The 11062-nt window shown below is 51.4% G+C and overlaps 1 protein-coding gene across 1 annotated transcript in view; it reads left to right on the forward strand.

Moving 5' to 3' along the window:
- LOC139259661 (receptor-type tyrosine-protein phosphatase-like N) overlaps nucleotides 1-10341 on the forward strand; it is a 364010-nt gene extending 353669 nt beyond the window's left edge. The window contains exons 23-24 of the mRNA XM_070875205.1: nucleotides 6379-6452; nucleotides 9417-10341. Coding sequence (XP_070731306.1) covers nucleotides 6379-6452; nucleotides 9417-9488 — 146 coding nt within the window. The 3' untranslated portion in view covers nucleotides 9489-10341. The remainder of the gene's footprint in view (nucleotides 1-6378; nucleotides 6453-9416) is intronic.
- Nucleotides 10342-11062: the final 721 nt, after the last annotated feature.

The following is an 11062-nucleotide window of genomic DNA, read 5'->3' on the forward strand; positions in this document are numbered from 1 at the left end:
ACCTTTACTCTGTATCTAACCCCTGCTGTACCTGCCCTCGGAGTGTTTGATGGCACAGTATAGATGGAGCTTTGCTCTGTATCTAACCTGTGCTGTACCTGCCCTGTGAGTGTTTGATGGGACGGTGCAGAGGGAGCTTTACTCTGTATCTAACCCCGTGCTGTACCTGTCCTGCGAGTGTTTGATGGGACAGTGTAGAGGGAGCTTTACTCAGTATCTAACCTGTGCTGTACCTGCCCTGTGAGTGTTTGATGGGACGGTGCAGAGGGAGCTTTACTCCGAACTAACCCCATGCTGCACCTGCCCTGGGAGTGTTTGATGGGACAGTGCAGAGGGAGCTTTACTCTGTATCTAACCCCGTGCTGTACCTGGCCTGGGAGTGTTTGGTGGGACAGTGCAGAGGGAGCTTTACTCTGTATCTAACCCCATGCTATAACTGCCCTGGGAGTGTTTGACGGGACAGTGTCGAGGGAGCATTACTCTGTATCTAACCCCGTGCTGTACCTGCCCCAGGAGTGTTTGATGGGACAGTTTAGAGGGAGCTTTACTCTGTATATAACCCCATGCTGTACCTGCCCTGGGAGTGTTTGATGGGACAGTTCGAGGGAGCTTTACTCTGTATCAAATCGTGCTATACCTTCCCCAGGAGTGTTTGATGGGACAGTGTAGAGGGAGCTTTACTCAGTATCTAACCCCTGCTGTGCGTGCCCTGGGAGTGTTTGATGGGACAGTATCGAGGGAGCTTTACTCTGTATCTAACCCGTGCTGTACGTGCCCTGGGAGTGTTTGGTGGGACAGTGTAGAGGGAGCTTTACTCTGCATCTAACCCGTGCTGTACCTGCCCTGAGAGTGTTTGATGGGGCAGTGTAGAGGGAGATTTACTCTGTTTCTGTCCTGGGAGTGTTTGATGGGACATTGTTGAGGGAGCTTTGTTCTGTACCTAACCCCGTGCCATACCTGCCCTGGGATTGTTTGATGGGACAATATAGAGGGAGCTTTACTCTATATCTAACCATTCTTTACCTGCCCTGTGCCTGTTTGATGGGATGGTGTAGAGGGAGCTTTACTCTGTATCTCACCCCGTGCTGTAACTGCCCTGGGAATTTTTGGTCTGGAATGGTGTAGAGGGAGTTTTACTCTGTATATAACCTGTGCTGTACCTGCCCTGGGAGAGTTTGATGGCAAGGCATAGAGGGAGCTTTACTCTGTATTTAACACCGTGCTGTACCTGCCCTGGGAGTGATTGATGGGACAGTGTAGAGGGAGCTTTACTCTGTATCTAACCTCGTAGATGTACCTGCCTGGTGAGTGTTTCATTGGACAGTGGAGAGGGAGCTTTACTCTGTATCTAACCCGTGCTTTACCTGCCCATGATTGTTTGGTTGGACAGTGTAGAGGGAGCTTTACTCTGTATATAACCCTGTGCTGTACCTGCCCTGGGAGTGTTTGATGTGACAATGTAGAGGGAGCTTTACACTGTATCTAACCCGTGGTGTAACTGCCCTGGGAGTGTCTGACGGGACAGTGTCGAGGGAGCATTACTCTGTATCTAACTCTGTGCTGTACCTGCCCCAGGAGTATTTGATGGGACAGTTTAGAGGGAGCTTTACTCTGTATATAACCCCATGTTGTACCTGCCCTGGGAGTGTTTGATGGGACAGTTAGAGGGAGCTTTACTCTGTATCTAATCCGTGCTATACCTTCCCCAGGAGTGTTTGATGGGACAGTGTAGAGGGAGCTTTACTCAGTATCTAACCCCGTGCTGTACCTGCCCCAGGAGTGTTTGATGGGATAGTATAGATGGAGCTTTGCTCTGTATCTAATCCGTGCTATACCTTCCCCAGGAGTGTTTGATGGGACAGTGTAGAGGGACCTTTACTCTGTATCTAACCCATGCAGTACCTGCCCTGGGAGTGTTTGATGGCAAGGCATAGAGGGAGCTTTACTCTGTATTTAACACTGTGCTGTACCTGCCCTGGGAGTGTTTGATGGAACAGTGTAGAGGGAACTTTACTCTGTATCTAACCCGTGGTGTACCTGCCCTGGGCGTGTTTGATGGGCCTGTTTGAGGGAGCTTTACTCTGTATCTAACCTGTGCTGTACCTGCCCTGTGAGTGTTTGATGGGACGGTGCAGAGGGAGCTTTACTCCGAACTAACCCCATGCTGTACCTGCCCTGGGAGTGTTTGATGGGACAGTGCAGAAGGAGCTTTACTCTGTATATAACTCCATGCTGTACCTGCCCTGGGAGTGTTTGATGGGACAGTGTAGAGGGAGCTTTACTCAGTATCTAACCCCGTGCTGTACCTGCCCCAGGAGTGTTTGATGGGACAGTGTAGAGGGACCTTTACTCTGTATCTAACCCCTGCTGTACCTGCCCTCGGAGTGTTTGATGGCACAGTATAGATGGAGCTTTGCTCTGTATCTAACCCGTGCTGTGCGTGCCCTGGGAGTGTTTGACGGGAAAGTGCAGAGTGACCATTACTCTGTATCTAACCCCATGCTGTACGTGCCCTGGGAGTGTTTGGTGGGACAGTGAAGAGGGAGCTTTACTCTGCATCTAACCCGTGCTGTACCTGCCCTGAGAGTGTTTGATGGGGCAGTGTAGAGGGAGATTTACTCTGTTTCTGTCCTGGGAGTGTTTGATGGGACATTGTTGAGGGAGCTTTGTTCTGTACCTAACCCCGTGCCATACCTGCCCTGGGATTGTTGTTTGGGACAATATAGAGGGAGCTTTACTCTATATCTAACCATACTTTACCTGCCCTGTGCCTGTTTGATGGGATGGTGTAGAGGGAGCTTTACTCTGTATCTCACCCCGTGCTGTAACTGCCCTGGGAATTTTTGGTCTGGAACGGTGTAGAGGGAGTTTTACTCTGTATATAACCTGTGCTGTACCTGCCCTGGGAGAGTTTGATGGCAAGGCATAGAGGGAGCTTTACTCTGTATTTAACACCGTGCTGTACCTGCCCTGGGAGTGATTGATGGGACAGTGTAGAGGGAGCTTTACTCTGTATCTAACCTCGTGATGTACCTGCCCTAGAGTGTTTGATGGGACAGTGTAGAGGGAACTTTACTCTGTATATAACCCGTGCTTTACCTGCCCATGATTGTTTGGTTGGACAGTGTAGAGGGAGCTTTACTCTGTATATAACCCTGTGCTGTACCTGTCCTGGGAGTGTTTGATGTGACAGTGTAGAGGGAGCTTTACACTGTATCTAACCCATGGTGTAACTGCCCTGGGAGTGTCTGACGGGACAGTGTCGAGGGAGCATTACTCTGTATCTAACCCTGTGATGTACCTGCCCCAGGAGTATTTGATGGGACAGTTTAGAGGGAGCTTTACTCTGTATATAACCCCATGTGGTACCTGCCCTGGGAGTGTTTGATGGGACAGTTAGAGGGAGCTTTACTCTGTATCTAATCCGTGCTATACCTTCCCCAGGAGTGTTTGATGGGACAGTGTAGAGGGAGCTTTACTCAGTATCTAACTCGTGCTGTACGTGCCCTGGGAGTGTTTGATGGGACAGTGTAGAGGGAGCTTTACACTGTATCTAACCCCCTGTACCTGCCCTTGGACTGTTTGATGGGACATATCGAGGGAGCATTACTCTGTATCTAACCCGTGCTGTATGTGCCCTGGGAGTGTTTGGTGGGACAGTGAAGAAGGAGCTTTACTCTGTATCTAACTCCGTGCTGTACCTGCCCTGGGATTGTTTGCTGGGACAGTGTAGTCAGAGCTTTGCTCTGTATCTAACCCATGCTGTACCTGCCCTGGGAGTGTTTGATAGGGAGTGTAGAGTGAGCTTTACTCTGTATCTAACCCGTGCTGTACATGCCCTGGGAGTGTTTGATGGGACAGTGTAGAGGGAGCTTTACTCTGTATCTAACCCGTGCTGTACCTGCCCTGGGAGTGTTTGATGGGACTTTGTTGAGGGAGCTTTGTTCTGTACCTAACCCCGTGCCATACCTGCCCTGGGATTGTTTGATGGGACAATATAGAGGGAGCTTTACTCTGTATCTAACCCCGTGTTGTACCTGCCCTGGGAGTGTTGGATGGGACAGTGTGGAGGGAGCTTTACTCTGTATCCACCTGATGAGGGTAAGGTTCACTCAGCTTTCCCTTCACTCTCTTCATTATAAGCCTTTCATGTGGAATATCTTCTAGTTCTCTGAGGTTTTTACTGGAAACATTAACTGTGCTTATATTACTGGACTAGTAATGGCAAGGCCTGAACTTATAATCCTGAGATCGTGAATTCAATTCCTACTGCGGCAGTTTGAGAATTTGAATTTGGGTTTAAAAATCTCGAAATAGAAATCTGTTATTGGTAAACATGACCAGGAAGCTGTCGGATTGTCATAAAACAACCCCAACAGGTTCACTAACGTCCCTTTGGGGAAGGAAATCTGCCGTCCTTATCCAGTCTGGGCCTATATGTGACTCCAGTTCCACACCAGCATGGTTGACTCTTAAACTGCCCCCTGGTGGCCAAGCCTGCCACTCAACAACAACAATAACTTGTATTTATATAGCGCCTTTAACGTAGTGAAACGTCCCAAGGCACTGCACAGGAGTGTTATGAGATCAGAAATTGGACACCGAGCCGCGTATGGAGAAATTAGTGCAGGTGACCAAAAGTTTGGTCAAAGAGGTAGGTTTTAAGGAGTGTTTTGAAGGAGGAGAGAGAGATAGAAAGGCGGAGAGGTTTAGGGAGGGAGTTCCAGAGCTTGGGGTCCAGGCAACAGAAGGTATGGCCACCGATGGTTGAGCGATTATAATCAGGGATGCTCAAGAGGGCAGAATTCAAGGAGCGCAGACATCTCGGGGGTGGGGGGGGGGGGTGGTGTTGCGGGGCTGGAGGAGATTACAGAGATAGGGAGGGGTGAGGCCACGGAGGGATTTGTAAATAAGGACGAGAATTTTGAAATCGAGGCGTTGCTTTGGAAGCCAATGTAGGTCAGCGAGCACAGGGGGTGATGGGTGAGTGGGACTTGGTGCGAGTTAGGCCGAGTTTTGGATGACATCAAGTTGACGTAGGGTAGAATGTGGGAGGCCAGCCGGGAGTGCGTTGGAATAGTCAAGTCTAGAGGTAACAAAGGTGTGGATGAGGGTTTCAGCAGCGGATGAGCTGAGGCAGGAGCGGAGACGGGCGATGTTACGGAAATCGGTTATCTCTACACCCAGTTAGAAAGCCCACCACCACCTTCTCGGGGTAACTCGGGAATGGTCAATAAATGTCGGTCTTGCCAGCGATGCCACACCCCGAGAATGAATAATTAAAAAAATACTGCCTGACCTGTTTAGTGTTGCCAACAATGTCAGTTGCAAATTTCCAGCATCTGCGGTATTTTATTTCTTTGTATAACATATTGGGCGGGGGCGGGGGGAGTGGTGTAATTTAGACTGAGTGATGGCATGACATGGGTGATATCGCCCGTTCCACATCTCTCCCCATTTACACTTCCATTGACTTCAAGTGACTGCACTTCCATAAGGTGCCAGCCATGGCTCAGTGGGCAACACTCTCCTGCCTCTGAGTCCGAAGGTTGTGGGTTCAAGTCCCACTCCAGGGACTTAAGCACAAAAATCTAGGCTGACACTCCCAGAGGAGTGCTGCACTGTCGGAGGTACCATCTTATAGTTGAGACGTTAAACCGAGGCCCCGTCTGCTCTCTCAAGTGGATGGAAAAGATCCCATGGCACTATTTCGAAGAAGAGCAGGGGAGTTATCCCCGGTGTTCTGAGGCCAATATTTACCCCTCAATCAACATAACAAAAAAACAGATTATCTGGTCATTATCACATTGCTGTGTGTGGGAGCTTGCTGTGCTCAAATTGGCTGCCGCGTTTCCCACATTACAACAGTGACTACACTCCAAAAGTACTTCATTAGCTGTAAAGCGCTTTGAGACGTCCAGTGGTCGTGAAAGGCGCTATATAAATGCAAGTCTTTCTTTTCCACTGACTTCAATGGGTGAATCACTGTTGTCCAAAAGTCAATTGTATGTTGCTGACCTAGTCATGTGTGTTAACATACAGGTTTTACACGGGTATTGTCATGTATTCAACCAGCATTGTAACCCATGTATAATCTGACCTAAGTTGTACACTGTGAGAACAATCACCACTAGGTGGTGAACTTGTGGGAGACACTCCTAACCTGGACCTTCAGATATAAAAGGGGAAGCTCCACCCACTTCCTCCACTTGAGTGCTGAGGAATAAAGGACAGGTCAAGCATGGGCCTCGTGTGCATTTACACTGTATAGTAAGGACGTATCAGGTATGTTATATGTTATATTGACGTGCTGTTAATGGTACACCACACCTTTATAACCTGCAACCTCTTCATGTATGTTTATGATCTGTGCACTAGGTGTGAAGGAGATCGATATCGCTGCTACTCTGGAACACATACGAGACCAAAGGCCAGGCATGGTGTGCACTAAGGTATGTCTACACCCCGACTGAGTTTAAGAACATAAAAAATAGGAGCAGGAGTCGGCCATTCGGCCCCTCGAGCCTGCTCCGCCATTCAATAAGATCATGGCTGATCTGATCATGGACTCAGCTCCACTTCCCTGCCCACTCCCCATAACCCTTTACTCTCTTATCGCTCAAAAATCTGTCTATCTCCGCCTTAAATACATTCAATGACCCAGCCTCCACAGCTCTCTGGGGCAGAGAATTCCACAGATTTACAACCCTCTGAGAGAAGAAATTCCTCCTCATCTCAGTTTTAAATGGGCGACCCCTTATTCTGAGACTATGTCCCCTAGTTTGTGAGTTGTCTCCATTCTTACATTATAACTTCAAAAGTATCTCATTGGCTATAAAGCGCTTTGGGACGTGAAAGGCGCTATATAAATGCAAGTCTTGCTTTCTTTTTTTTAATCCCAACGGCAATCCAGGCTCCACACAACCACAGCAAGCATTTGTGTTCCATTTCTGAATGTGAGCAGGAGGGTTAAACTGAGAGCAAGCTGGTCTCACAGCCTAATATTAACCTGCCCCTTTAGAGTCTGTTGTGGAGGTTGGTTTCTTGATGTCCCCTCCCCTCCCATCCACCCCCCCGCCAGACACCAATATCCAGACTCTCTTAGTGACCCACCCACGTCACCAGGTTGGCTCCACAGAGCAAGATCGAGAGAAGCGATATCACAGAATGACACAGCACAGAAGGAGGCCATTTGTCCCCTCCTACCTGTGCCGGCTCTGTGACAGAGTGATCCAATTAATCCCACTCCCCTCTGCTCATTCCCCATGGCCCTGCCAATTTCTCCCCTCCAAGTCATTGCGAGAGGGATGGAGTACAAAAGCAGGGAGGTCCTGCTGCAACTGTACAGGGTATTAGTGAGGCCGCACCTGGAGTACTGCGTGCAGTTTTGGTCACCTTACTTAAGGAAGGATATACTAGCTTTGGAGGGGGTACAGAGACGATTCACTAGGCTGATTCCGGAGATGAGAGGGTTACCTTATGATGATAGATTGAGCAGACCGGGTCTTTACTCGTTGGAGTTCAGAAGGATGAGGGGTGATCTTATAGAAACATTTAAAATAATGAAAGGGATAGACAAGATAGAGGCGGAGAGGTTGTTTCCACTGGTAGGGGAGACTAGAACTAGGGGGCACAGCCTCAAAATACGGGGGAGCCAATTTAAAACCGAGTTGAGAAGGAATTTCTTCTCCCAGAGGGTTGTGAATCTGTGGAATTCTCTGCCCAGGGAAGCAGTTGAGGCTAGCTCATTGAATGTATTCAAATCACAGATAGATAGATTTTTAACCAATAAGGGAATTAAGGGTTACGGGGAGCGGGCGGGTAAGTGGAGCTGAGTCCACGGCCAGATCAGCCATGATCTTGTTGAATGGCGGAGCAGGCTGGAGGGGCTAGATGGCCTACTCCTGTTCCTAATTCTTATGTTCTTATGTTCTTATGTTATGTTCCTGATGCCTGAAGGTTCCGCCTGTTGGCTTCACGATGGAAAAACCGGGCATGCGTGGAAATTTGAATGGGCCACGCACCCAAAAAGAAATTAGAGGGAACATTGCTCGAAGTATATATCCACTTCACCTTTTGAAGGTTATTATTGGAGTCAACCATGGATTGCTCTCTTGCCTCTGAGTCAGAAGGTTGTGGGTTCAAGTCCCACTCCAGGGACTTGAGCACATAATCTCGGCTGACACTCCCAGGGCAGTGCTGAGGGAGCGCCGCACTGTCGGAGGTGCTGTCTTTCGGATGAGACGTTAAACCGAGGCCCCGTCTGTTCTCTCAGACGTAAAAGATCCCATGGCCTCTATTTCGAAGAAGTGTAGAAGAGTTATCCCCGGTGTCCTGGTCAATATTTATCCCTCAACCAACATCACTAAAAAAACATTATCTGATCATTATCACATTGCTGTATGTGGGAGCTTGCTGTGCACAAATTGGCTGCCGCGTTTCCCACATTACAACAGTGACTGGACTTCAAAAAGTACTTCATTGGCTGTAAAGCGCTTTGGGACGTCCCGTGGTTGTCAAAGGCAACCAGGAAACTGGGGATAACTCCCCTGCTCTTCTTCAAAATGGTGCCGCGGGATCTTTTACATCCACCTGAGAGAGCAGACAGGGCCTCGGTTTTATGTCTCATCCGAGAGACGGCACCTCCAACAGTGCATCACTCCCTCAGTACTGCCCCTCCGACAGTGCGGCACTCCCTCAGTACTGCCCCTCCGACAGTGCGGCGCTCCCTCAGTACTGCCCCTCCGACAGTGCGGCGCTCCCTCAGTACTGCCCCTCCGACAGTGCGGCGCTCCCTCAGTACTGCCCCTCCGACAGTGCGGCCCTCCCTCAGTACTGCCCCTCCGACAGTGCGGCGCTCCCTCAGTACTGCCCCTCCGACAGTGCGGCCCTCCCTCAGTACTGCCCCTCCGACAGTGCGGCGCTCCCTCAGTGCTGCCCCTCCGACAGTGCGGCGCTCCCTCAGTACTGCCCCTCCGACAGTGCGGCGCTCCCTCAGTACTGCCCCTCCGACAGTGCGGCGCTCCCTCAGTACTGCCCCTCCGACAGTGCGGCGCTCCCTCAGTACTGCCCCTCCGACAGTGCGGCGCTCCCTCAGTACTGCCCCTCCGACAGTGCGGCGCTCCCTCAGTACTGCCCCTCCGACAGTGCGGCGCTCCCTCAGTACTGCCCCTCCGACAGTGCAGCACTCCCTCAGTACTGCCCCTCCGACAGTGCGGCGCTCCCTCAGTACTGCACTGAGTGTGTCAGCCTGGATTATGGGGCTCGAGTCTCTGGAGTGGGGCTGGAACCCGCGAGGACGAGCGAGCACTGCCCGTTTGGGGCCGCAGACGACACTGGCAGTAAATGAATGATACGTGGACGGGGGGGGGGGAGTTTCGGATTCTAACCCAGCCCCTCCTTTTCTCTCGCCGCAGGACCAGTTCGAGTTTGCCTTGACCGCCGTGGCGGAGGAAGTGAACGCCATCCTGAAGGCGCTGCCCCAGTGAGCTCGCCACGCCGTGTCCCGTCCTGCCAAACCCGCTTTGTCCTCCATGGAATCCCCCCTCCCCCGCCCCCCAGCACCAGCCTGTGCCGTGATCGTGTCTTCTCTCACGTGTTTTGTTTGGTGTCTCACCTTTGGCAAACAGCAACGCGCAGTGCAGTAAAACTTCTGTGAGGGTCTTCTCAGTTCATATATATATATATATAATATAAAGGGCCAGAATTTGCGGATGGCGTTTGCCGTTATTTACGGGTGGAGGGCCGGTTAAATATCTAAACCGTCGGCGTACCGTACCACGCAGCGGCACTCTAACCGTTAGCTTCACGGAAACACCATCCCGCCCTTCCTGTTCCCCTCGCGGCGCCATTATCTGCTCGCGCTTCCAGCAAAAGAAACAATGTTTTCGGCTGAATTTTGTTAGGGGGCAAGTCCAGCGGTTAGACACCCTGCCACGGCAAATTCTGGCCCAAGTATATTAGATTTTATATATATATATCTATATATATATATATGAGGGCATGGTGTATACCTGGACATTCGGCCATTAACAGCCTAACGTTTACTTTTTAAAAAAAATCTGTCTTTCGGCATTACACAGTCAGAAATACAGCGAGGGTTAGAGCTTGACTGTGTGAATCGGGTCTCCGGACCCCTTCCCCCATCCGACGCAGCTGTAAAGCTGACCAGCGACTCGCTATCGCCTGTTTTACAGTGCGTGCAAAGTTAAAATGGCCCCACTTCTCCCCCCCAACACCCCCTCCCCCTCTCTGCCACTCCAACACCCTGCCCTCCCCTCCCCAACAACACCCACCACTCCAACACTCCCCCCGCCACAACACCCCACCCCCCCCCCCACTGCCCCAACACCCCCCCCCACCGCCCCAACACCCCTGCCACCCCAACACTTCCCCCCCCCCCCCCCCACCGCCCCAACACCCCTGCCAACCCAACACTTCCCCCCCCCCCCCACCGCCCCAACACCCCTGCCACCCCAACACTTCCCCCCCCCCACCGCCCCAACACCCCTGCCACCCCAACACTTCCCCCGCCCCCCCACCGCCCCAACACCCCTGCCACCCCAACACTTCCCCCCCCCCCACCGCCCCAACACCCCTGCCACCCCAACACTTCCCCACCCCCCCCCCCACTGCCCCAACACCGCCCCCCCCACCGCCCCAGCCACCCCAACACTTCCCCCCCCCCCACCACCGCCCTGCTCCAACAGTCCAACAGCCACCACCCCAACCGCCCACCCCCCACATTCTCCGCAGAGTGTTACCAACTGCACAAGTCAAAATTCACCCGTGAAATGTCAACGGAGGAAATTGGGGAGCACAAGCTGTGTGTGTTCATAAGAAATAGGAGCAGGAGTCGGCCATTCAGCCCCTCGAGCCTGCTCCGCCATTCAATAAGACCATGGCTGATCCGATCATGGGCTCAGCTCCACTTCCCTGCCCGCTCCCCATAACCCTTCACTCCCTTATCTCTCAAAAATCTGTCTATCTCCACCTTAAATATATTCAATGACTCAGCCTCCACAGCTCTCTGGGGCAGAGAATTCCACAGATTTACAACCCT

Source organism: Pristiophorus japonicus, chromosome 3 (genome assembly GCF_044704955.1).
Source record: "Pristiophorus japonicus isolate sPriJap1 chromosome 3, sPriJap1.hap1, whole genome shotgun sequence".
NCBI classification, from domain to species: Eukaryota; Metazoa; Chordata; class Chondrichthyes; family Pristiophoridae; genus Pristiophorus; species Pristiophorus japonicus.